This window comes from Balaenoptera physalus, assembly GCF_965194825.1.
Source record: "Balaenoptera physalus genome assembly, chromosome: 8".
NCBI lineage: Eukaryota > Metazoa > Chordata > Mammalia > Artiodactyla > Balaenopteridae > Balaenoptera > Balaenoptera physalus.
Genome location: NC_138887.1, coordinates 23,286,392 through 23,313,047, shown reverse-complemented (window position 1 = coordinate 23,313,047; position 26,656 = coordinate 23,286,392). Strand labels below are relative to the sequence as shown.

Sequence of the window (26,656 nt, the reverse complement as noted above, 5' to 3'; positions counted from 1 at the left end):
CTATCAGAAATGAACAGATCCAGCAGGCAGTACATCAATAAGGACATAGTTGAACCAACAATACCACCAATCAACTGGCTATAATAGACATCTATAGGCTACTTCACCCGACAACAGCAGAATACACAATCTTCTCATGTTTGCATGGAACATTCGCCAAGATAGACCACATTCTGCACCATAAAATATACCTTAACAAATATAAGAGTAGAAATCACACAACGTCTTCTCTCAGACCACAGTGGAATTAAACTAGAAATCAATAACAAAATGATATGCAAAATGATAGCTGGAAATTCTCCCAAATACTTGGAGATTAAACAGCACACTTTTAAATAATATGTGGGTCAAAGAAGAAATCTCAAGAGAAATTTAAAAATATTTGAACTAAATGAAAATGAAAACACAGCTTATCAAAATGTGTGGAATGCAGTGAAAGTAGTGCTCAGAGGATAATTTGTAGCAGTGAATGCATATGTAACAAATGTTCCACTCTGGTGAAGCATGTTGATAATGGGGGAAGCTATGCATGTGTGGGGACCAGGGTGTAGGGACAATCTCTGTAACTTCTGCTCAATTTTGCTGTACACCTAAAACTGCTCTAAAAAATAAAGTACATTATTTTTTAAAAATGAATAGTCTGTGTTTCCTTGGATGCGGGAATAGAGTGAGATTGAGTGACAAGAACGCCTTCCTTGATTGGATTGAAATTGTGCTGTTCAGCACGCAAAATGCAGTGTGAAGTACAGACCTGCTGGAAGGTGTGGTAGTCTGTTTTGGCTTGAGGAATGTTACTTGGTGTGTTTCCCTGGGAAGCTAACTCTGTAACAGACTGTTGAACAGGGAAAGCCCTTTGGATTTGTGCTGGATTGAGATGCCGGTCACTGGATGCAGACTAGCCCCCTTGGAGGCATGTGACCTTAGGAGAAGTAGATATTTTCAGTGAAGGGAAATTTCTGTAGAGAACTGACAGCTCTCGGCTATCAGGAAGCAACATTCTAGCAAGTAGAGGAGTCAGTCCTTCAGTCCTGAAGGAGGGTGCAGATGGATAGCACAGCATCCACACAGGAATATCTATGGACAATCCTAGTAATCATGACCATTACGCTACCCACAGGATAAAGAATTGTGCTGGAGATATAATCATTTCTGGTTACCTAGGTGAATGCGATCAGGACACCTCTTTTTGGCACAGGACAAGAATATAATTTTTTTTAAACAGTCATATGCAGGCACTGTTCTAATATTCTCTCATGTGTTGTTAGTTCATTCACTTGTGACAATAGATTTTAAGGCCTTCATTTTTAGGTAAGGAGATTTAAGCTCGTTGAGTTGCTTGACTTTCTGTTTCCCTACACTGCTTACTAAGACAGATTTGACAACTTGATCTTCAGAGGGTAGAATAGGCCTGAATTATGACATTTCTGTTTAGTGGGTGGCTCTGAAGGAAATGTGACATTTGGAAAATGGGAAGTCTTGGGAGGTCTCTGAGCTTTTAAGGAAGAATGTACCAAAAGACAGAAGAGATAACTCTCAGAGGGGAGGTAGGATGGTGCAAATAATGATTTCATTCACTTCAAACTAGGGCAACTCTCTTTAAAAGGACTGGCCTCAGGTCAAATAAAAATAAGTCAATGATTATTCAGTTATGTCAGCTGCCCATTCTAGGCAAACACTATGGTGAGTAATAAAGCCTTTTCTATATTCTGTCAATGGTCCATTACTGCCCTTAATGAGAAATCTTTGGGTTTGCAGTATTTTTAAAGCTAAGAAAGAGGAAGGACAACCTGATTCTCACTTATTTTGCATGTGACCCAAGTTATTTGAGTCAACACCTAACAATATAAATCCAATACCCTGACTGCCAGATCTAAACTTACCTAAAAGAAATTTTCTAACTTACATAGAACATATTTTCAATTTTAAAATGAGTGCAACCCTGATATCCTGGACATGTATGGGATTCATGATAACATTTCACATAGAAATAACTTCAGCACACAGAGAGATAAAGCTTGTTGTGAGGAACACTGAAAAGTCTTGGGAGACTTTAACTAGAACAACAATGAACTTATTGGCAATGTGGTGAGTTATGAGACTAAATTGGTTCATTGGATCCATACAGCAGAAAGATGAGAATGTCAAGCCCCCCAAATCAGTGGAGATTTTCAAACTGGGCTTAGGAGAATATATTTAGCCATGTTGTGGAAACCGAATGGGAGGGGTAAGAGCGGCAGGCTAGGAAACGTATTACCAAGGTCTAAGTAAGATTTCTTCATGGTCTGAACTCAAGGAAGGAGGAGTGTACGTTCAAAAACCTCACAAGGGGGAGACCTTCAAGATGGCAGAGGAGTAATACATGGAGATCACCTTCCTCCCCACAAATATATCTACATGTGGAACAACTCCTACAGAATACCTACTGAACGCTGGCAGAAAACCTCAGACTTCCCAAAAGGCAAGAAACTCCCCCATGTACCAGGGTAGGGCAAAAGAAAAAACAGAGACCAAAGAATAGGGATGGGACCTCTATCACTGGGAGGGAGCTGTGAAGGAGGAAAAGTTTCCACACACTAGGAAACCCCTTCACTGATGGAGATGTGGGGTGGTGGGGGGGAAGCTTCAGAGCCACGGAGGAGAGTGCAGCAACAGGGGTGCAGAGGGCAAAGTGGAGAGATTCCCGCACAGAGGATCAGTGCTGACCAGCACTCACCAGCCTGAGAGGCTTGTCTGCTAACCCGTTGGGATGGGTGGAGGCTGGGAGCTGAGGCTCGGGCTTTGGAGGTCAGATCCCAGGGAGAGGACTGGGGTTGGCTGTGTGAACACAGCGTGAAGGGGGCTAGTGTGCCACAGCTAGCTGGGAGGGAGTCTGGGAAAAAGTCTGGACCTGCCTAACAGGCAAGAGACCATTGTTTCGGGGTGCGTGAGGAGAGGGAATTCAGAATACCGCCTAAACGAGCACCAGAGATGGGCGCGAGCTGCAGCTATCTGTGCAGACACCAGAGACGGGCATGAAATGCTAGGGCTGCTGCTGCGACCACCAAGAAGCCTGTGTGCAAGCACAGGTCACTAACCACACCTCCCCTCCCAGGAGACTGTGCAGCCCACCACTGCCAGGGTCCCGTGATCCTCAGGCTGTTGCAACGTCATGCTGGCCTCTACCGCCACAGGCTCTCCCCCCATTCTGTACCCTGTCCTCCCCCCCACCCCGGCCTGAGTGAGCCAGAGCCCCCAAATCAGCTGCTCCTTTAACCCCGTCCTGTCTGTGCGGGAACAGACGCCCTAAGGCGACCTACAGGCAGAGGCAGGGCCAAATCCAAAGCTGAATCCCCAAAGCTGTGCGAACAAAGAAGAGAAAGGGAAATCTCTCCCAGCAGCCTCAGGAGCAGTGGATTCAAACTCCACAATAAACTTGATGTACCCTCCATCTGTAGAATACAAGAATAGACAACGAATCATCCCAAAATTGAGGTGGTAGACTTTGGGAGCAAAGGTAGAATTGGGGTTTGCTTTATGCATCTAATTTGTTTCTGGTTTTATGTTTATCTTAGTTTAGTATTTAGAGTATATTATCATTGGTAGATTTTTTTTATTGATTTGGTTGCTCCCTTGCTTTTTTGTTTTCTTTTTTTATATATAGATATATATTACTTTCCTTTCTCGCTTTTTGTGAATGTGTGAGTGTATGGTTCTTTGTGTGATTTTGTCTGTAGAGCTTTGCTTTTACCATTTGTCCTAGGGTTCTGTCTGTCCGGTTTTTTTTTATTACTTTTAAATTTTTTATTTTAAATAATTTTTAAAATTTTAATAACTTTATTTTATTATTTTTTCTTTCTTTTTTTCTTTTTTTCTCCCTTTTCTTCTGAGCTGTGTGGCTGAGAGGGTCTTAGTGCTCTGGTCAGGTGTCAGGCTTGTGCCTCTGAGAGGGGAGAGCCAAGATCAGGATACTGGTCCAACAGAGACCTCCCGACTCCACGTAATATCAAACAGCGAAAGCTCTCCCAGAGATCTCCATCTCAACGCTAAGGCCCGGCTCCACTCAATGACCAGCAAGCTACAGTGCTGTACACCCTAAGCCAAACAACTAGCAAGAAAGGAACACAACCCCACCCATTAGCAGAGTGGCTGCCTAAAATCATAATGTCACAGACACCCCAAAACACACCACCAGACGTGTTCCTGCCCACCAGAAAGACAAGACCCAGCCTCATCTACCAAAACACAGGCACCAGTCCCCTCCACCAGGAAGCCTACACAACCCACTGAACCAACCTCACCCACTGAGGGCAGACACCAAAAACAATGGGAACTACGAACCTGTACACTGCAAAAAGGAGACCCCAAACACAGTAAGTTAAGCAAAATGAGAAGACACAGAAACACACAGCAGGTGAAGGAGCAAGGTAAAAACCCACCAGACCAAACAAATGAAAAGGAAACAGGCAGTCTACCTGAAAAAGAATTCAGAGAAATGATAGTAAAGATGATCCAAAATCTTGGAAATAGAATGGAGAAAATACAAGAAACACTTAACAAGGATTTAGAAGAACTAAAGAGTGAACAAACAATGATGAACACCACAATAAATGAAATTTAAAATTCTGTAGAAGGAATCAATAGCAGAATAATTGAGGCAGAAGAACGGATAAGTCAACTGGAAGAAAAAATAGTGGAAATAACTATCACAGAGCAGAATAAAGAAAAAAGAATGAAACGAATTGACGACAGTCTCACAGACCTCTGGGACAACATTAAACGCACCAATATTCGAATTATAGGGGTCCCAGAAGAAGAAGAGAAAAAAAAAAGTACTGAGAAAATATTTGAAGAGATTATAATTGAAAACTTCCCTAATATGCGAAAGGAAATAGTCAATCAACTCCAAGAAGGACAGAAAGGCCCATACAGGATAAATCCAAGGAGAAACATGCCAAGACACATATTAACCAAACTATCAAAAATTAAATACAAAGAAAAAATATTAAAAGCAGTAAGGGAAAAACAACAAATAACATACAAGGGAATCCCCATAAGGTTAACAGCTGATCTTTCAGCAGAAACTCTGCAAGCCAAAAGGGAGTGGCAGGACATATTCAAAGTGATGAAAGGGAAAAACCTACAACCAAGATTACTCTACCCAGCAAGATTCTCATTCAGATTCAATGGAGAAATTAAAACCTTTACAGAGAAGCAAAAGCTAAGAGAAATAAGCACCACCAAACCAGCTTTACAACAAATGTTAAAGGAACTTCTCTAGGCAAGAAACACAAGAGAAGGAAAAGATCTACAATAACAAACCCAAAACAATTAAGAAAACGGTAATAGGAACATACATATTGAATAACTACCTTTAATGTAAATGGATTAAATGCTCCAACCAAAAGACATAGACTGGCTGAATGGATACAAAAACAAGACCCATATATATGCTGACAGCAAGAGACCCACTTTAGACCTACGGACACATACAAAGTGAAAGTGTGGGGATAGAAAAAGATATTCCATACAAATGGAAATCAAAAGAAATCTGGAGTAGCAATTCTCATATCAGACAAAATAGACTTTAAAATAAAGACTATTACAAGAGACAAGGAAGAACACTACAAAATGATCAAGGGATCAATTCAAGAAGAAGATATAACAATTGTAAATACTTATACACCAAACATAGGAGCGCCTCAATACATAAGGCAAATGCTAACAGCCATAAAAGGGGAAATCGACAGTAACGCAATCATAGTAGGGGACTTTAACAGCCCACTTTCACCAATGGACAGATCACCCAAAATGAAAATAAATAAGGAAACAAAGCTTTAAATGATTCATTAAACAAGATGGACTTAATTGATATTTATAGGACATTCCATTCAGAAACAACAGAATACACTTTCTTCTCAAGTGCTCATGGAACATTCTCCAGGATAGATCACATCTTGGGTCACAAATCAAGCCATAGTAAATTTTAAAAAGTTGAAATCATATCAAGTATCTTTTCTGAACACAATGCTATGAGAATAGATATCAATTACAGGAAAAAATCTGTAAAAAATACAAACACATGGAGGGTAAACAATACACTTCTTAGTAACCAAGAGATCACTGAAGAAATCAAAGAGGAAATCAAAAAACACCTAGAAACAAATGACAATGAAAACAAGAGGACCCAAAACCTATGGGATGCAGCAAAAGCAGTTCTAAGAGAGATGTTTATAGCAATACAATTCTATCTCAAGAAACGACAAACATCTCAAATAAACAACCTAACCTTAAACCTAAACCAATTAGAGAAGGAAGAACAAAAAAACCCCAAAGCTAGCAGAAGGAAAGAAATCATAAAATCAGATCAGAAATAAATGAAAAAGAAATGAAGGAAATGATAGCAAAGATCAATAAAACTAAAAACTGGTTCTCTGAGAAGATAAACAAAATTGATAACCCATTAGCCACACTCATCAAGCAAAAAAGGAAGAAGACTCAAATCAATAGAATTAGAAATGAAAAGGTGAAGTAACAACTGACACTGCAGAAATACGAAGGATCGTGAAAGATTACTAAAAGCAACTCTATGCCAATAAAATGGACAGCCTGGAAGAAATGGACAAATTCTTAGAAAAGCACAACCTTCTGAGACTGAACCAGGAAGAAATAGAAAATATAAATAGACCAATCACAAGTACCAATTACAAGAAATTGAGACTGTGATTAGAAAACTTCCAACAAACAAAAGCCCAGGACCAGATGGCTTCACAGGCGAATTCTATCAAACATTTAGAGAAGAGCTTACATCTATCCTTCTCAAACTCTTCCAAAATATAGCAGAGGGAGGAACACTCCCAAACTCATTCTACGAGGTCACCATCACCCTGATACCAAAAGCAGACAAATATACTACAAAAAAAGAAAATTACACACCAATATCTCTGATGAATATAGATGCAAAAATCCTCAACAAAATACTAGCAAACAGAATCCAACAGCACATTAAAAGGATCATACACCATGATCAAGTGGGGTTTATCCCAGGAATGCAGGGATTCTTCAATACATGCAAATCAATCAATGTGATAAACCATATTAACAAACTGAAGGAGAAAAACCATATGATAATCTCAATAGATGCAGAAAAAGCTTCTGACAAAATTTAAAACCCATTTATGATAAAAACTCTCCAGAAAATAGGCATAGAGGGAACCTACCTCAACATAATAAAGGCCATATATGACAAACCCACAGCCAACATCATTCTCAATGGTGAAAAACTGGAATCATTTCCTCTAAGATCAGGAACAAGACAAGGTCGTCTACTCTTGTCACTATTAGTCAACATAATTTTGGAAGATTTAGCCACAGAAGTCAGAGAAGAAAAAGAAATAAAGGTAATCCAAATCAGAAAACAAAATGTAAAGCTGTCACTGTTTGCAGATGACCTGATACTATACATAGAGAATCCTAAATATGCTACCAGAAAACTACCAGAGCTAATCAATGAATTTGGTAAAGTAGCAGGATACAAAATTAATTCACAGAAATCTCTTGCATTCCTATACACTAATGATGAAATATCTGAAAGAGAAATTAAGGAAACACTCCCACTGCAACAAGAATAAAATACCTAGGAATAAAACTACCTCAGGAGACAAAAGACCTGTATGCAGAAAACTATAAGACACTGATGAAAGAAATTAAAGACCATACAAACAGATTGGGAGATATACCATGTTCTTGGATTGGAAGAATCAACATTGTGAAAATGACTGTAGTACCCAAAGCAATCTACAGATTCAATGCAATACCTATCAAACCACCTATGGCACTTTTCACAAAACTAGAACAAAAAATTTCACAATTTGTATGGAAACACAAACGACCCCAAATAGCCCAAGCAATCTTGAGAAAGAAAAACGGAGCTGGAAAAATCAGGCTCCTGGACTTCAGACTATACTACAAAGCTACAGTAATCAAGACAGTATGGTACTGAGACAAAAACAGAAATATTGATCAATGGAACAGGATAGAAAGCCCAGAGATAAATTCACACACATATGGTCACCTTATCTTTGATAAAGTAGTCAAGAACATACAATGGAGAAAAGACAACCTCTTCAATAAGTGGTGCTGGGAAAACTGGACAGGTACATGTAGAAGAATGAAATTAGAAGACTCCCTAACACCACACACAAAAATAAACTCAAAATGGATTAAAGACCTAAATGTAAGGCCAGACACTACACTATCCTCTTAGAGGATAACATAGGCAGAACACTCTATGACATAAATCACAGAAATATCCTTTTTGACCCACCTCCTAGAGAAATGGAAATAAAAACAAAAATAAACAAATGGGACCTAATGAAACTTAAAAGCTTTTGCACAGCAAAGGAAACCATAAACAAGTTGAAAAGACAACCCTCAGTATGGAAGAAAATATTTGCAAATGAAGCAACTGACAAAGGATTAATCTCCAAAATTTACAAGCAGCTCATGCAGCTCAGTATTAGAAGAACAAACAACTCAATCCAAAAATGGGCAGAAGACCTCAATAGACATTTCTCCAGAGAAGATATACAGATTGCCAACAAACACATGAAAGGATGCTCAACATTACTAATCATTAGAGAAATGCAAATCAAAACTACAGTGAGGTAACATCGCACAGCAGTCAGAATGGCTATCATCAAAAAATCTAGAAACAATACATGCTAGAGAGGGTGTGGAGAAAAGGGAACCCTCTTGCACTGTTGGTGGGAATGTAAATTGATACAGCCACTATGGAGAACAGTATGGAGGTCCCTTAAAAAACTAAAAATAGGACTACCACACGACCCAGCAGTCCTACAACTGGGCATATACCCCGAGAAAACCATAATTCAAAAAGAGTCATGTACCACAATGTTCATTGCAGCTCTATTTACAATAGCCAGGACATGGAAGCAACCTAAGTGTCCATTGACAGATGAATGGATAAAGAAATGTGGCACATATATACAATGGAATATTACTCAGCCATAAAAAGAAACGAAATTGAGTTATTTGTAGTGAGGTGGATGGACCTAGAGACTGTCATAGAGAGTGAAGTAAGTCAGAAAGAGAAAAACAAATACCATATACTAACACATATATATGTAATCTAAAAAAAAAAAAAAAAAAAAAGGGTTTTGAAGAACGTAGGGACAGCACAGGAATAAAGACGCGGCCGTAGAGAATGGACTTGAGGACACGGGGAGGGGTAGGGTAAGCTGGGAGAAAGTGAGAGAGTGGCAAGGCCATATATACACTACCAAATGTAAAACAGGTACCTTGTGGGAAGCAGCCGCATAGCACAGGGAGATCAGCTCGGTGCTTTGTGACCATGTAGAGGGGTGGGATAGGGAGGATGGGAGGGAGACTCAAGAGGGAGGAGATATTGGGATATATGTATACATATAGCTGATTCACTTTGTTATAAAGCAGAAACTAACACACCATTGTAAAGCAATTATACTCCAATAAAGATGTTAAAAAAAAACTCACAAGGTGGTGTCATCCCAGGTTTAGATTTCTTTCTCATACTTCTAAAATAACCTTCATTTTCAAAATAAAATAACTGTGTCTCTCTTGAGTACTAATCATGTATTTTCAAATGTGTATTATATGCTGCCTAAAGGAGACCTGTTGTTATAGCAAATCAGGCAAATAAAATGTTAGTCGTCTTATTTTCTATTTGAAATATGTTGTTTTTTTCAGCTATCTTGTTCACTTACCTGTGTCTATAGGGATTCCTGTCTCTGGTTCTCAGGACATGCCATTTTCTTCATCTGGAAAAGCCATAAATGCTACTCTGTACTGAATTCCTATGATCCTCCAGGAACCATGCTAGGAGTTTTACAGACATTATTTCTAATATTCAAAAGAACATTGTAAACAAAAAACAAACAACCCAAATGAAAAATGGGTAGAAGATCTAAACAGACATTTCTCCAAAGAAGAAATACAGATGGCCAATAGGCACATGAAAAAGATGTTCAACATCACTAATTATTAGAGAAACGCAAATCAAAACCTCCATGAGGTACCACCTCACACTGGTCAGAATGGCCATCATGAAAAATTCTACAAATAACAAATGCTGGAGAGGGTGTGGAGAAAAGGCAGCTCTCCTATACTGTTGGTGGGAATGTTAGTTGATGCAGCCACTGTGGAAAACAGTGTGGAGGTTCCTCATAAGACTAAAAATAGAATTATCATATTATCCAGCAATCCTACTCTTGGACATACATCCAGACAAAACTATAATTTAAAAAGATGCATGCACTCCTACGTTCATAGCAGCACTATTCACAATAGCCCAAACATGTAAACAACCTAAATGTCCACTGACAGATGAATGGGTAACGAAGATGTGATATATATGTATACAATGGAATACTACTCAGCCATAAAAAGAATGAAATAATGCCATTTGCAGCAAAAGGGATGCAACTAGAGACGATCATACTAAGTGAAGTAAGTCAGAAGGAGAAAGACAAATACCATATGATATATCATTTACATGTGGAATCTAAAATATGACACAAATGAACCTACCCATGAAACAGAAACAGACTCACGGACCTAGAGAACAGACTGGCGGTTGCCAAGGGGGAGGGGGTTGGGAGAAGAATGGAGTGGGAATTAGGGGTTAGCAGATGTAAGCTTTTACATATAGAATGGATAAACAACAAGGTCCTACTGTATAGCACAGAGAACTATATTCAGTATCCTGTGATAAACCATAATGGAAAGAATATTTTAAAAAAGAATGTATATATATGTATAACTGAATCACTTCACTATACAGCAGAAATTAACACAACATTGTAAATCAAGTATACGTCAATAAAAAAATTAAAACTGAAGAAAAAGAACACTAAGCCTCTCACTCCTTAAATACTAAGGAATTTGTACAAGATGACACAATTACTAAGAAAATGGCATGTCTGCCTACAAATTACATGTCCTTTCAGTATTCTACACTGTGTTCTGAAAGCCTTTTCTTTTATTTTAAATTTTATCTATAATTAAAAGTATAGCTAAAATCATAACTTCTTCATATCACATTTCTTATATATAAAAGCATGTAAAAACCATAGGTCTCTCATCTGAACTCCTTAAATCTTGTGTGTGTGTGTGTGTGTGTGTGTGTACAATTCTTTTGACATTAACTATAAACCTCATGTACCATAATTCTCTTTTCATGTATACCTGTAGTGTTGCCCTAACTATATTTTATATTCTTCAAGAGTATCATTTTTCATTGTGACTACAGTTCAGAACTTCGGCAGAAATGTAAGTAGGGTTGAATAGGCAGATAAATCACTTGACGATTTGCCAGGGAAAGGATAATTCAATGAGGACGTGAAATTATTCTTTAGCTAGCACAATGAAGGGCGAGAAAAAGGCACAGTCATTGAAACAGGTTCATTTCTCTTCCTGCTCCCATCAAGCAGCCAGTAATGTCTCTCTAACCCATATGTGGGTGGAATATAGAAATGACAACAAACAAGAATGAAAATACAGGAACAGGGTTTAGCGTTTTTGTGACTGCTTTCAGGCTTTCACGTGCTTCCAGTGGTACGGGAAAAGGAGGAAATAACCAGATTAGGATTCACGTAGCGTGAGTCATAGAAAGGGGGCCAAAGTTGGTACATACAGTGAAGTTCTGCAATAGCTGGGTGAGGTCTGAATCATAAAGCAGCGTTCACAGCAAGGGTTTGAACGGGGTGAGATGAATGGATTTTGCAGAGGGAGGTACCCCAGGAAATCTTAGAGTCCATATGCAGGCCAAACATGTAATATCGAAAAGCCACTTGCAGTTATTTAAATAAAAATGATTAAAATTAAATAAAATTTAGAATTTTGTTCCTTAGTTGTACTAGCCACACTTCAAGTGTTCACTAGCCACACACAGCTAGGGGATGCTGAACTGGGCTGTGCAGATACGGAACATTTCCTTTCACCGCAGAAGAGTTCCGACTTAAGTACCAATAACATATAGTATTTCAGATTTTTGTTTCCAAAGCCTACAGCGTGTCAATTAGTATGAGTAGTAAGTTGGATACATAATTTAAATAAATTGCAGTAAGTTCAATTAGTACTATAAAAGTGGTGTCAGTAAAATTTTCTATTTTTCACAGAATATTACTTTCAAGTTAGGATGGAGTTGAAAGTACTCGATGCAGTTGCGTTTGAATTCGGCATTAACATATTTTTTAAGTTTAGAAAGGGCAGTGTGGCAACAAGAAGAGCCCAAGGTTAATGATGAAAGGCATGAAGTTTCACAAAATGTGTGGGAAATAGTATGTGATTCCTTTTAATTAGGATTTAGAATAAACATGGGAAAGAAATGTAAAATTTAGGAGAAAGGTGGATTGAGATCAACTAGTGTAGGCTTAAAAGTTTGTCTTAAATTTAAACAATGGATGTGTCGTAAGAGACGTTGCCATTTGCTCCTGGGGAATATAAATCTTCCAGCCCCATGATGCCAGACTGAATAAGCGTGTCATTAAGAGAAAAGAGGAAGTGAGATTCTTTAAGGGACTGCTCCAATAATCAGGGAGAGAGAGGGAACTATGTGTCTGGATAAGGGAGTTGGCAAAGGAAGTGGAAAGGGAGAAAAGGATTTGAAAGTGCTTTTGAGTGCTATCGAACTATATTAAACATAGGAAGAAAGGAAGAATCAGAAATGGCTCAGATTTCAAGTGTGAGGAATGAAAGAATTATGCTGCTGCTCAAGGGAATGGGGGAGGGTTCATCAGGAACTACGGTGAGTTCACTTTCAAACACTTTCACTTTGAAGTGCTGTAGGACTAGCCACAAACTGAAGCGGGGGTGGTCTATGTGGCGGTAAACATTTGGGGTAAACAACTTCATCTCGTGATCGTTGAACCCTAAAGAGGAAATGAGATTGCCTGGAGAAGGAACAGGGGATTTAAAAGACAGAAACATGAAAAAACCTGGCTTTAGAAATGAGTAAGAGAGAAAGAATTTAGCAAAGACAAGGTGTGAAGGCAGAAAAGGAGAAAAGCCCTAGCATGAAAGCCCTAGTGAGAGAGGCTTCAGAGGAATGAGTGGTTAGCAATCTCCAGATTTGCAAAGAATTCAAGGACAGCTCCTAAAAGAAAAAGGATTGGATGATCTGGAGAACGTGAATGGCTGTTGAGACATCTTTGGTAGAGCCGGATGGGTGGGGTTGCATGACTGATACAAGGAGTTATTTAAATAAGAGCTGATAAGGAAGTAGGTCACTATTTTATTCTTTTTCTTTTTTTCTTATATCTCCAACACATGTTCCCACTCTTGCTTACTATTTCACTGAGAGAAGCAACCAGAAGAGACATTTAAACCCTTCCACCATCACACCTAACCTCTACCTGCTTCTGTATTTAGTTACTTTTCCTTCTCTCTTGTTACTGTGAATGAACTGTCTGGTGTTCTAATAGAAAACAACCATCCACGGTGCACTACATCCCATTCCTCATCACCTACTGAAGGATATCACTTTGACAATACCATCCCTTCTCTATTATGCACTATCAAATTTTAACATTTTTCCTCTCCACTGTGTCTTTCTCATCAGCATATACAAAACCATCCTTTTTTTTTTTAATTGGGGTATAGTTGCTTATAATGTTGTGTTATTTTCTACTGTACAACAAAGTGAATCAGCTACATGTATACATATATCCCCTCCCTCTTGGACCTCCCTCCCACCCCCTCTGCCCCCATCCTCCCACCTAGGTCACCACAGAGCACCGAGCTGAGGTCCCTGCACTATACAGCAGGTTCCCACTAGCTAAGCTATCTGTTTTACACATGGTAGTGTATATATGTCAATCCCAATGTCCCAATTCATCCCTCCCTTCCCCCTGCCCTGTGTCCACACATCCTTTCTCTACATCTGCGTCTCTATTCCTGCCCCGCGAATAGGTTCATCGGTACCATTTTTCTAAATTCAACATATATGCATTAATATACGATATTTGTTTTTCTCCTTCTGACTTACTTCACTCTGTATGACATAGATGGACCAAAAGCAGCCTCTTTTTTTTTCAACATCTTCATTGGAGTATGATTGCTTTACAATGTTGTATTAGTTTCTGCTGTATAACAAAGTGAGTCAGCTATATGTATACATATATCCCCATATCCCCTTCCTCTTGCATCTCCCTCCCACCCTCCCTATCCCACCCCTCTAGGGGGTCACAAAGCACTGAGCTGATCTCCCTGTGCTATGTGGCTGCTTCCCACTAGCTATCTATTTTACATTTGGTAGTGTATATATGTCAATGCTACTCTCTCACTTCATCCCAGCTTATCCTTCTCCCTCCCCGTGTCCTGAAGTCCATTCTCTACGTCTGCGTCTTTATTCCTGTCCTGCCCCTAGATTCTTCAGAACCTTTTTTTTTTTTTTAGATTCCATATGTATGTGTTAGCATACAGTATTTGTTTTTCTCTTTCTGACTTACTTCACTCTGTATGACAGACTCTAGGTCCATCCACCTCATTACAAATAACTCAATTTCATTTCTTTTTATGGCTAATATTCCATTGTATATATGTGCCACATCTTCTTTATCCATTTGTTGATGGACACTTAGGCTGCTTCCATGTCCTGGCTATTGTAAATAGAGCTGCAATGACCATTGTGGTACATGACTCTTTTTGAATTATGGTTTTCTCAGGGTATATGCCCAGTAGTGGGATTGCTGGGTCATATGGTAGTTTTATTTTTAGTTTTTTAAGGAACCTCCATACTGTTCTCCATAGTGGCTGTATCAGTTTACATTCCCACCAACAGGGTAAGAGGGTTCCCTTTTCTCCACACCTTCTCCAGCATGTATTGTTTCTAGATTTTTTGATGATGGCCATTCTGACTGGTGCAAGGTGATACCTCATTGTAGTTTCGATTTGCATTTCTCTAATGATTAGTGATGTTGAGCATCCTTTCATGTGTTTGTTGGCAATCTGTATATCTTCTTTGGAGAAATGTCTATTTAAGTATTCTGCCCACTTTTCAATTGGCTTGTTTGATTTTTTGATATTAAGCTGCATGAGTTGCTTGTATATTTGGGGGATTAATCCTTTGTCAGTTGCTTCATTTGCAAATATTTTCTCTCATTCTGAGGGTTGTCTTTTCATCGTGTTTATGGTTTCCTTTGCTGTGCAAAAGCTTTTAAGTTTCATTAGGTCCCACTGTATTTTTGTTTTTATTCCCATTTCTCTAGAAGGTGGGTCAAAAAGGATCTTGTTGTGATTTATGTCAAAGAGTGTTCTTCCTATGTTTTCCTCTAAGAATTTGATAGTGTCTGGCCTTACATTTAGGTTTTTAATCCATTTTGGGTTTATGTTTTGTGTATGGTGTTAGGAAGTGTTCTAATTTCATTCTTTTACATGTGGCTGTCCCATTTTCCCAGCACCACTTATTGAAGAGGCTGTCTTTTCTCCAGTGTATATTCTTGCCTCCTTTATCAAAGATAACGTGACCATATGTGCGTGGGTTTATCTCTGGGCTTTCTATCCTGTTCCATTGATCTATATTTCTGTTTTTGTGTCAGTACCATACGGTCTTGATGACTGTAGCTTTGTAGTATAGTCTGAAGTCAGGGAGCCTGATTCCTCCAGCTCCATTTTTCTTTCTCAAGATTAAAGCAGCCTCTTTTGATCAACTTCCCCTACCAGTTACCATGCTAGTCCTCTCATTTCCTGTACAGGAAAGCACCTTGAAAGCAATGTCCATTGCAGTCTCTAATTTTTCTCCCTTACCCCCCCCTTTTTTTGTTCTTTTGGGGTTTTTTTCCACTCTTGACAATGCCTTGAAACCACTATTGTCCAGGTCAATGTTTCTAAATTCTGTACCACCTCTAGAATCAGTCAACAGGGGACACTTCCCTGGGCCCTGCAACTTGGAAATTTCTGCTCTGGCCCTTCACAGGCTGAGCTTCTCCCCAGTGGAATTCAGGAGGCCAAGGGGAAATGCCCACCTGGAGCCTACACTCCTCTTGTAGCCCACACTCCAGGCAACCAGAACCCCATAACTTCCTGCTAAGATCACTTAAACCCACTTCAGGATCTGCATGGGCCTCTTCTGTGAGTCTGACCACTCAGGAGTAGATCACACCACTGACATACTTATCCCTAGGCCAGAGGGCTTGCCAAAAGGGCTTGCCAAAAGGCAGCCTGTCTGTCGGCTGTTAACAGAGCTTGGCCAGGGCTTGCCTGTGCAAGAGTTCTCATGACAGAGCACTGAGTGGATAGTGGGAAGAGAAGGGGGTAGGATCCTTACACTTTCATATTTCACTAATGAAAAGGAGGCAAATTGTGTTAAATTTGAACATGTCTTTTCATAGCATTATCAAGTTACTTTTTTAAGTAAGAGGAAAGAATTTTTCTTTTAAGTTTGTAAGCTTGATTTATAACATAAATATTTAGATGTCTAGTACGCATGCTTTGAATGATACTCTGGCCCTGGAAATGTTAGATGTAGGCCTTATTGGACTCAATGATTAATTCTCAGTATATTTTTTGCTTGACCAGTCAGTAGCTTTTGACAGAGTTAGTCACTCCATTTTCTTAAGACCCTTTCTTCCCTTGGCTTCTAGGAGGACAATCTATTCTCCAGACTCTTCTCCTTCCACATTAGCAGCAACTTCTCAGACTTCTTTAAATGACCTTGGGCACAGTCCCTGAACCTCTTTTCTCTCTTTACATGTTCCCTTGATTATTTCATCTACTTTTGTAGCTTTCAATGTCATTATCTGCTGATGACTTTCAAATTACATTCTAGCCCTCGTATGATATTACTTACATGTGGAATCTGAAAAAAATGATACAAACTAACTTATTTTCAAAACAGAAACAGACTCCCAAACAAAGTAAACAAATTTATGGTTATCAGTGGGGAAAGCTGTAGGGGGATAGGGGGAGGGATAAATTAGGAGTATGGGATTAACATATACACACTACTATATATAAAATAGGTAAACAGCAAAGATCTACTGTATAGCACAGGGAACTACACTCAATATCTTGTAATAACTTATCATGGAGAATTATCTGGAAAAGAATACATACATATGTGTATGTATGTATAACTGAATCACTTTGCTGTACACTTGAAACAAACACAACACTGTAAATTGACTATACCTCAGTTTAAAAAGTTATATTCTAGCCAAAATTCTGACATTGAAACGCATGTATGGGTAGCCTGCTTGAACACTTAATGTGGCTAATAATTTTTCAAATATGATATTCAGAATTGAGCTCCTGATCTTTCTCCTCCAAATCTGCTTGTTCCATAGTATTCCTCATCTCAATATGTAGAAACTCCATTCTTACAATTACTCAAGCCCCTTCCTTTCTCTTAAACACTGCACCTCAAACCCTGCCAGTTCTACCTGTAACATGTGTCTGAAATCTGTCCATTTGTTACCATGGCAACAATCCAGCCTAAATCACGTTGCCTTTTACCCGGACTACTGCGAAATTTTCCTAATTTTAAACATGTTATCCATAATTCTCCTGTTAACAATGTTGGTTCTATCAATTTATTCCCTGGTCAAATCCCTGCAGTGTTTTCCAAACTCTCACAGGGTTAAGTCCTGAGCTAATTAAAGAGTCCTTCAATAATCTGAAGGACCCACCCCATGCTCACTCACTCTTTTCTTCTTCTACTACTGTCCCTGCACTCACTCTACTCCAGCCACCCTGGTTCCCTGTGATTCTTCATTCACACTAGGCCAATGCCTGTCTCAAAGCCTTCACAATTACTATTCCCTTTGCTCAGATTTGTCTTTCTCTAGATGTCTGTGTTTTTCATCCCTCATCTCTTTGATGTCTTTGCCCAAATGTTACTGAAGTGAACATTCTGCTGCACCACTAAGAGCTCCTTTCACGACTGAAACACTTATTCTTCCAGCTACTGGCAGTGTTGGCAGCTGAATACCTCTCCAGGGAGGGGTCCTTGACAAAAAGGAGCTGCCTTGCCCAAGGTTATAACTCCCACCTGAAAGCAACCCTCATCCAATGACTGGCAACTTGGGAGTATAAACGTTAATCTCCCTTCTCAAGGACAACTTTGAAGAATCATTCCAGTTACAGACTCCCCAAAGGATCCGTTGAAGTCCTTGTTACAACTGCATATAGTTCACCCTTTCCTACTGCCGAGTTCTGCCTCCCTCCTTCCGTACAGGTATATCTGCCAAAGGTGTTTTCCACCCCTCTTCTTCATGCAAATCTGCCTCAGATTCTGTTTCCAGGAAACTTAATCTGAGAGTTGGTACCAGGAGTGGTCCCTTAGAAGCAGACTGTAAATGGGATATTGGAGCTAGATTACCCACCGCCCACCCTCAACCTTCAGCCAGCTGGGCAATTAGGGCCCCATTACTGGTGGTAGGTTTATGACTGATAGCCTCCGGCTTACAATAGCAGTTAAGTTTTTAAAAATTTCACTGGTAATAATCTGAGACTGGAGATCAATGAGAGACGATATATAAGTAAGAAAAATCTCAGTGTTTGAGAGTTAGGGCAAGTAGAAATTATAAGGACGGTAGCATCATGGCTGTTGCTGGGAGATATCAATTCACTGAAAAATGACAATGGAAGGCCAAGGGTGATTAATCAGAAACTTAATGCAAAGTCCAAAAGTCAGAGGATCTCCTGTAGAGATGAAGGTGGAAAAAGTAATCATCAGGCATAAGACTTAATTATAAAGATAGGAGAGTCCAACAGAAGATTGAATTTTCAACCTTGGCAAGACTGTAACACCAAAGTCAAGGTCTTCATGGAAAGGAATGGGACCTAGATAATTAGAATAGCGACGCCTGAGTTGATGCATCAAAAAATCTTGAATCCTTAGATTCTACTTGGACCTTCTGAGCTAGCAAAAGTGTTACACAATTCCCTTTTAAAGATAACACCCCCTCTTGCATGAAGACAATGCAGAGTCCTTTGTCTTATAACATAATATTCAATCTAATGAGGATCTATACCCACTGCTTCAGGAGACCAGGTTAATAACTATAATCTACTTCTGACATAACCTGACCAGGGAAGTTCTGAACCTGTTACCAGAAGGAAGAGCTCACAAACCAAAAGAGCTCCAGAAACTAACCAACATGTACTTGCAGGAGCTAGATGAGTGTATATGTGTATTTATATACATTCCTATATATATTTGGATTTTAAGGGTGCTAGATCAAAGGAAGGTGGGACATAAAGTTGGATAAAGGAGAAGTATCATACAGAAGCCATTTCCTATGATACAGGATGCCGACCCGCTAGGAGACAGTACCAACATATTTTCTAGGATGGCTCTTAGATATAGTGTTGTCCCAGGGCAAATGGTAGAGGAAGGCAACAAAAGTCTCAGAGAAGTTGGTTTCCTAGATTGGAAAAATAATGACTTTAGGAAATGATCAAACAGATTTCCCATGTATTAAAATAGTAAGGAATGCACTAGTGGGGGGGGAGTTTCAGCATTATTGAGATGGTTCTTTATAGGCAGGGGTTGAAGACAGAAAATGCAATTACAGACCTAGGTTTTCTCAAAGCAATGGGAATTATAAGACCCCAAAATAATAGAAACCAGGTACCAGCATTTAATTATGAGCACCAAAGCAGGTGTAATATTATAAGGAGAGTAAAGGTCAGAGTGGCAGCCAGCAGAGCCTGATATGCAGAGACCTATGGAAATAGTTAATAGAACAGAGTGTTCTTAAAACCAAAATAAATGAACAGGCCATACGAGTACTGCTGAATTTAAACAACCCCAAGCATCAAGGATAATTATTAGAGGAATAATGTCAAAAAATGTCTTGATCCCTTATCCTGCTTCCAGAACTGAGCTATTTCTCAGAGCCAGATCCCAGATATTGAAAGATCCTCATGAAGGAGAAATCTTCAACACCATGACAAATGTATAGAATGAAGATTCACTAAGCAAATCCTAGGAGGTCTGATTGGACTTTGATACGTGGGGACCAGCAGTAGCATTGCGGCCCTCACGTTAGAGTGGAGACATATGGGAACCAGGTAATAAGTGTATCCTGGACCACATCAATGTCACAGTGGGCCCAGTGGCTTCACAGACCCAGCCAGTAGTTATTTCTCAATTCCCTGAATGTATAATTGGAATGAGTATATATCGCAGTTGGAATGAATGTGCATGGCAGACTCCCCATTTTGCTTTTTTGGCTTGTACAGTAAGAGTTAGCATAGTGAGGAACGTCAGATGGGAGCCTCTGTTACTGTCCCCACCCAGTCCCCAGCTGTCATGGTCCTTAAATGGAGTGGAGTGCCCCAGGCTTTGTGCTCCATTTCAGTATAAAGCTGAAGGACCATCTCAGCTTTGAAGCTCCCCAGAGGGTTGGCTAAGTTTCCTGTTGCAACTCCACTGCACTCCAATTTCTCCTTTCGCCAATATTGCTTCCTTCACTCACTCACATGGATGATTCCAAAGAACACTCTCCAGTAAACTTTCTGCATGCCTTTTTCATATAAAAGTCAGTTTTTATGGAACTTGACCTGAAATAATTACCTTTTCAGTTTGGTCTTTCTTGGATGTATTACATAAAATTCGAATCGCTCATCCTTACCACTACCCCCATACTCCTTATGTTCATTCTCTGTTTGTTTGTTTTTAAACACTTGTCACCATCTATAATTCTATATCCTTGAAATATTTAGTGTGTTTATTGTCTGTGTGAACCCCCCTACACACTCACACACTAGAATTTGAGCTCTGTGAGAGGAGGCATCTAATTTGTTTACTGCTGAATCTCCCATGCCTGGTACGTAACAATGGTTAAATATATCAATTGTTGAATAAATGAATTCCTGCCATTCTAGAGGTAATATTTCACATTTGCAATGATTTGGGAAGGAGAATCGTGCATTTCCAAGATGGAGCAAAGAGCTGTCAAACAGCATATATCTACTGATCACTCACTATTTACTAATTATTTCAATAAACAAGATTTTCTTCTATGTACTCTCAGTTTGGAGCTTACAAACAGAAGAGAGGTACCAGAGGGCATGGTCACTGCAAAATACTCTGCCTAGTTAATGAGGATGGACAAACTGATCGGCAGCAGATTCTTCTTAGGGATTTGAAAAGTAAAGAATCACCTAATGGGGGATAGTAGATGTGAAGCATATTGGAGAATATACAGATTAGGTTCTCTCTTAAAGGATGATTACATGAGAAAAAGTCAGCCATGGAAGAGCAAGATATTCCTAGTGAGAATAAAAAGCATGAGTGAAAGCTAAGTTGTGACACCTAATTAGGAAGGAGGTAAAAGCCCAGCTCTAACAGAGAATGTGTTATGAGAAGTCATGGGAAGTACATTTGGAGAGTTGGGTGGTGCTGACTATATTATTGAGTGCATGGTGGTAGGATTAATATAGGAGACAGTGATAAATAAGAAGTTCTTTTTCAACACGAAAAGTAGTATGATGACACTTGAGTTTGAGGTAATTTAACATGGCACAAGCTGACAGGTTAGACTGGGATAGTGTAGAGACTAGAATCAGGAAAGTTAAATAAGAGGTGGTTACAAATTATCAGGACTGAAGTTACTGATGAGTAAGATTAAGGGAGTATGTAGTGGAAACGTTGCATTAAAGAAATATAAAAGTTTTTTTTTTTTTTAAAGAGACTGAATTTGGGACAGGAAGAGGTCCCTCAGGAAATAATTATCTCCTTTGTTAGTTAGGCTTGTAACATTTTTTATTTCCAGTAATCATTGTATATAATTACATCCTAATCCATAAAGAGGAGTATGTAGAAAAATAAAGGTAGAAATCAACTGCAATGAATACAAATAAGTATTTGCACTACCTCTTAAGATATAAGAGCTGCTTAAGGCTGGCACTGTAAACTTATTGCACCATCTGAATGTGCTAACTTGAAACACCAAGTTTTGCCCTATTCCCTCAAGATGGAAAGACTGCTCTCAGGAAGTCCCCAAAGACATGAGCTCTCTGGAGGAAATACCATGCACAGAGCTCCCAGAAGTGCACATCTGAGTACAATTAGCAAAGAAGGGATAGTTCGCCTCAAATATCATGGGAATACACAAGGATAAAGGTCATTGCTAAGGGAGCCAGGACTCAAACCGCCCAGGGACCCAATGCCTGAAGTCAACACCTCCTATTAGATATGGAAACAAAATAAAGAATAATACAGATGGCAACCTGATTTGACAATTTTCAGAAGGAGCTGAGCCACTGAAGCCATTTATTGAAGTCAGCCACATGTCACAATCTCAGGGGAAATCCAGCTTGATGACTGTTTTAGATCCGGTAATACCGGCAAAAGAGACATCTCTAAAAACGTAGGTTGACATCTCAATACTAAAAGCAAATGGTAAATAATCGCACATTATCTCAAGCTAGATGTTGAAATATAAATGTAAAATGGTGATTATTCAAACTGTTTAAAGGCTAATGTCCCAGTCTGAAGATTCAACAGAGAACCTGACCAAAAACAGCCAGAGGAAAAGTTATGACACCATATAAGCTTGCAGTATTTCAGTGACCTTTAGCGCTGAGGACTCACTCTCTGTATTTTACCTCCTCAATTTTCTTTCTTGCACAGCCTGTTGCCCAAAGAAGATGTTGCCAATCAGGTTTGTGACTCTTTTTTTAAAGGCAACAATGTTCTTAGAAGTCATTTTTGAATGACTATTTTAAAAGACCATGATGCTCCAACAGTGTGTTTTGCTTTGTGTGTATGTTTGGGTTGTGCATGCACATAGGTGTGTATCTGTGTGTGTGTGTGTGTATGTGTGTACACAAAGTAATCTGCTTTTTTTAGCTTGTCAATACATAAAACTCTAACATGATATGGTCTTGAATAGTTTTATGTTTCTGTTTTAAAGAATAAAAATTTATGGCCACATTTTTCCTTGAACAAAAACATCGAATTTAGTTACCTTTTCCTATTGTCATCGTCTATCAATTTTCCCTCACTATGGAGCAAGGTTTAACAATAGAAAGGGAGTGTGCTGGTGTTATTTTTAAGGCTGAGGAAAAAAAAGGGGGTAAATATTGGGCTAACAGTTGTCATTGTATCAATAGATATTGACATAATTTCTGACTAAAATTGGGCTTTTTTGTTGACTTTTTGAGTCACTCTAAAATTTCTAGGGTGTTGAGATAGACCCACTATGACGTTGAACCTTGGAAAGAAATGCTAACCATACTATCACCTCAGCAGAGCACACACAAAAAAGGCCTCAGGTCTCTATCAATTTATTAAAAAGAAATAATTTTTGAACATTTCCTCTGGTTAGCACTGTGCCAAATACTATGGAGGACATCCAAGCTAGTAAGATGTTGTGCTCACTCTAGCAGAATTTACTGTTTTATTGTCATCATTTTCTTGGGTCCAGAAAGCCATAATCCCAAGTGAAGCAACAAAGATTAATAGCTGTATTAACCTCAGCTCATTATTGAAGCTGTGTCCCAGGCACCCAGGGGAGAGGGATGGGAAAGAAGCCTTTCTCTTTTCTCTAGCTTTCTCCATCCTCCCTCCCTTAAATATAGACACATGTTGAATTTTATGTCAAGATTATTTTAGTCTCTGATGAAAAAAATCACATAATAATCTCATAAAGTTGATGACTAAACATTCTGGGTTACACAGAAAAGTGGAAATTCATAATTTTATACAGTGCAGAAAATGCACAATTCTACTCCTGAAAGAGCTGGTCCGTTTTCGTCAGTAACCCCCTTAGGAAGTCCTACTAAAACGCATACCCTTTCAAAGCCAGGGTATGTCCCCACCAAAAAGCTATGGGGTATATTTACCTGAATGCAATTATACGAAGTACCTTATCCGTTCATAATTGCTATGGAACATGCAAGAGTCTTTTATATTCAAGGTACTTTACATTCAATTTTTATGTAAAAACAAAAGGCAAAAAGATTTTAACGGGGGCTTCCCTGGTGGTGCAGTGGTTGAGAATCCACCTGCCAATGCAAGGGACATGGGTTCGATCCCTGGTCCAGGAAGACCCCACATGCCGCAGAGCAACTAAGCCCGTGCACCATAACTACTGAGCCTGCGCTCTAGAGCCCGCAAGCCACAACTACTGAGCCCGCGTGCTGCAACTACTGAAGCCCGTGCACCTAGAACCCGTGTTCCACAACGAAAGAAGCCACCGCAATGAGAAGCCCGCGCACTGCAACGAGGAGTAGCCCCCGCTCACCGCAACTAGAGAAAGCCTGTGCGCAGCAAGGAAGACCCAATGCAGCCAAAAATAAATAAATAAAATAAATAAATTTATAAGAAAAATAAATAAAAGATTTTAATGTTTGTGATCTTGTGTGGCAGTTAGCATGGACTCTGTGTTCGTGGGTGAGTGTAAATAAAGCAGTCATTGCAAATCTTGTTCCCTTGGGGCAGGCCCTTTGCATTGTAAAAGCAACACCACGTGATTTGCATGGACCCTCACATACCTACCTTTCCACATCCTTACACTATCATAACATGGCTTTGGATGGATGAAATCCAGAAAGTTTTGACTACACTTATGTATTGACAGCCTAATATTTTATGTGAAAAAGTAAACAAAGCAGGACTATGTATTGAATTTGACAGCCTGTTACCTTGTTCTATGAATATGCAAAAATTCACCTGTTCAGACTTTGCCCATGGTCCCACAAGAACAGCACCAACATGCTGATGGACTGACGATATTCTAACATTTCCCGGTTAGGCACGTTCACAAGTCCCAAAATGTGCACTGAGAGATTTGCCTGCTGCCACAGGTAGCCAGCTCTGTTTATAAGGAAAACATCACTTGGCTACCTAAGCACTTTATGCTTCATATAAACAAAAAATCATACAACAGAATCTCTGTCCCCAAGCTTGCAGATCGTCAAGAAGGACATGGCATCTACTGGGGTAGTCAAAAGGCATGGAACATATTTAGGTGTATTTACTGTTCTTACTTTTCAGGAGAAACCAAATGACCTAGTGTTACAAAGAATATTGCTTTTTATTCCCTCGGTACCACATCAATCAAAGTCCTTCCAGCACAGCAGCTGTTGCTTAATGGCCCCAAAGAGTTAATGTACTGCCTGAATCAAAGACATTTCAGTGTCTACACCAAGCAGATCCTCAATTAATGTTGATGGATTGACTTTCTCACAAGCAGTAAAAGCTCTATTTATAGAAATCGATCCTAAGAGATGAAAATAAATAATTTAAGAGCACTGTGTGTTGAATGCTATGTTTGGCAACACAGCAATGTGTATAGATGTAAGAACTACATGTATTTATTTCCATTTTTTAAATAAAAAGCTGTTTTCTAGTTGGCTGACAGATACTAAGTGTCAGTCATTTTGAGTCATAATCTAAGCATAGCGAGGCTATAAATTTGGATGATCCAATATAAATATTCTGATAGTGATATTAGAGTGATTATGAAGAATTTCAAGACTCATATATCTAAAGACAAGACACAAGCTTATTCATTAGTAATTATAACTTTAAATCATGTAATAAAGATTGCTTATTAGTCAGAAACATTCTATTTGAACTGTTCATTTCAGATTATCTTTAGTGTACAGATTTTGACAACTTTCTACATTATTGTATGCTATTCTTTAAGGAAGAAGAGCAGGTTTGAAGACGTGTCAGAAGTAACCATTTAATCTGAAAGCATAAAGAATTTTCTCTTTAGCTGCCATAGGGTTGTATGGTTTTACCCTTTGATCAGGTGACAGCTCGAAAGCATCTCCTTAGTCAAAGCAGAGTCTTAGAAAATGAGGGAATGGGCTATTGGGTATTTCAGCAGAGCATTGCTCTTACATCCTATGTCCAAATCAGAGCTGTGCTCTACATTTCAAAAAGTTTGAGCAAATAAACTGACAAGTATCAAACACTACAAGATGGGAAGTGGAATTAGTTCAGAGAGCATGGAGTCAGCCAAAAGATCAAAAGAACTGGAGAAAAAGCTTCAGGAAGATGCTGAGCGAGATGCAAGAACTGTAAAGTTGCTGTTATTAGGTAATACCTTTTTTTTTCTTTTGCCTTTAAAACCCTGATTTTCTTTTCAATTGTGATTTATTTACTTTTCTCAAACTTTAATTTCAAGGGTACTACCATATGGGAGATTTATTACCAAAATGTGTTTGGAACTTGACTTTGTGTGCTCTATAAATATTTACTTGTTTGTTTAGCATTTTATTACATGTCTTTTGTTAAGCACAGAGACAAATATTTACTAGACGGTTCAATTTCTCTATGTCAATAATCTTTTATTACTTTTTAAAAAAATTATAGACATTTATTATTTTATTGTACCCTAGACATTTCCTGAATACCAACTTTTTATATGGAAAACAACCCTTTAATTACAAGTTATAAAGATTTATGTCATTTTGTTTGAAAATATGTTGAGTTGTTTGATATGAACACTAATATGTTATTTAATTACTTGTACTGTTAAAACCAATTAGTCTAAAGTTATTTGGAGAGTAATGATAAAGTACTTTAAATTATATGAATAATATTATTTAGGCTTCTGAATACTGCCTGTAATATTGTCTGTATGATTGAAAAATACTCCATTTAAATCCTTTTAGGATATTTAAATATTCATTCAGGTCAGGAGTTACATCTCTTCTA

General features: G+C 38.8%; 1 protein-coding gene and 1 pseudogene across 2 annotated transcripts in view; both read left to right on the top strand.

The window, feature by feature from the left end:
* LOC309666212 (cullin-1 pseudogene) overlaps positions 1–26,656 on the top strand; it is a 334,922-nt pseudogene that overhangs the window by 44,209 nt on the left and 264,057 nt on the right. The gene's annotated exons all lie outside the window — the stretch shown is intronic.
* The window catches only part of LOC309666472 (guanine nucleotide-binding protein G(t) subunit alpha-3-like), a 66,015-nt gene continuing 49,087 nt past the window's right edge, over positions 9,729–26,656 (top strand). The window contains 1 exon segment of the mRNA XM_082473918.1: positions 9,729–26,067. Within this exon segment, the coding sequence (XP_082330044.1) occupies positions 25,918–26,067 (150 nt within the window). The 5' untranslated portion in view covers positions 9,729–25,917.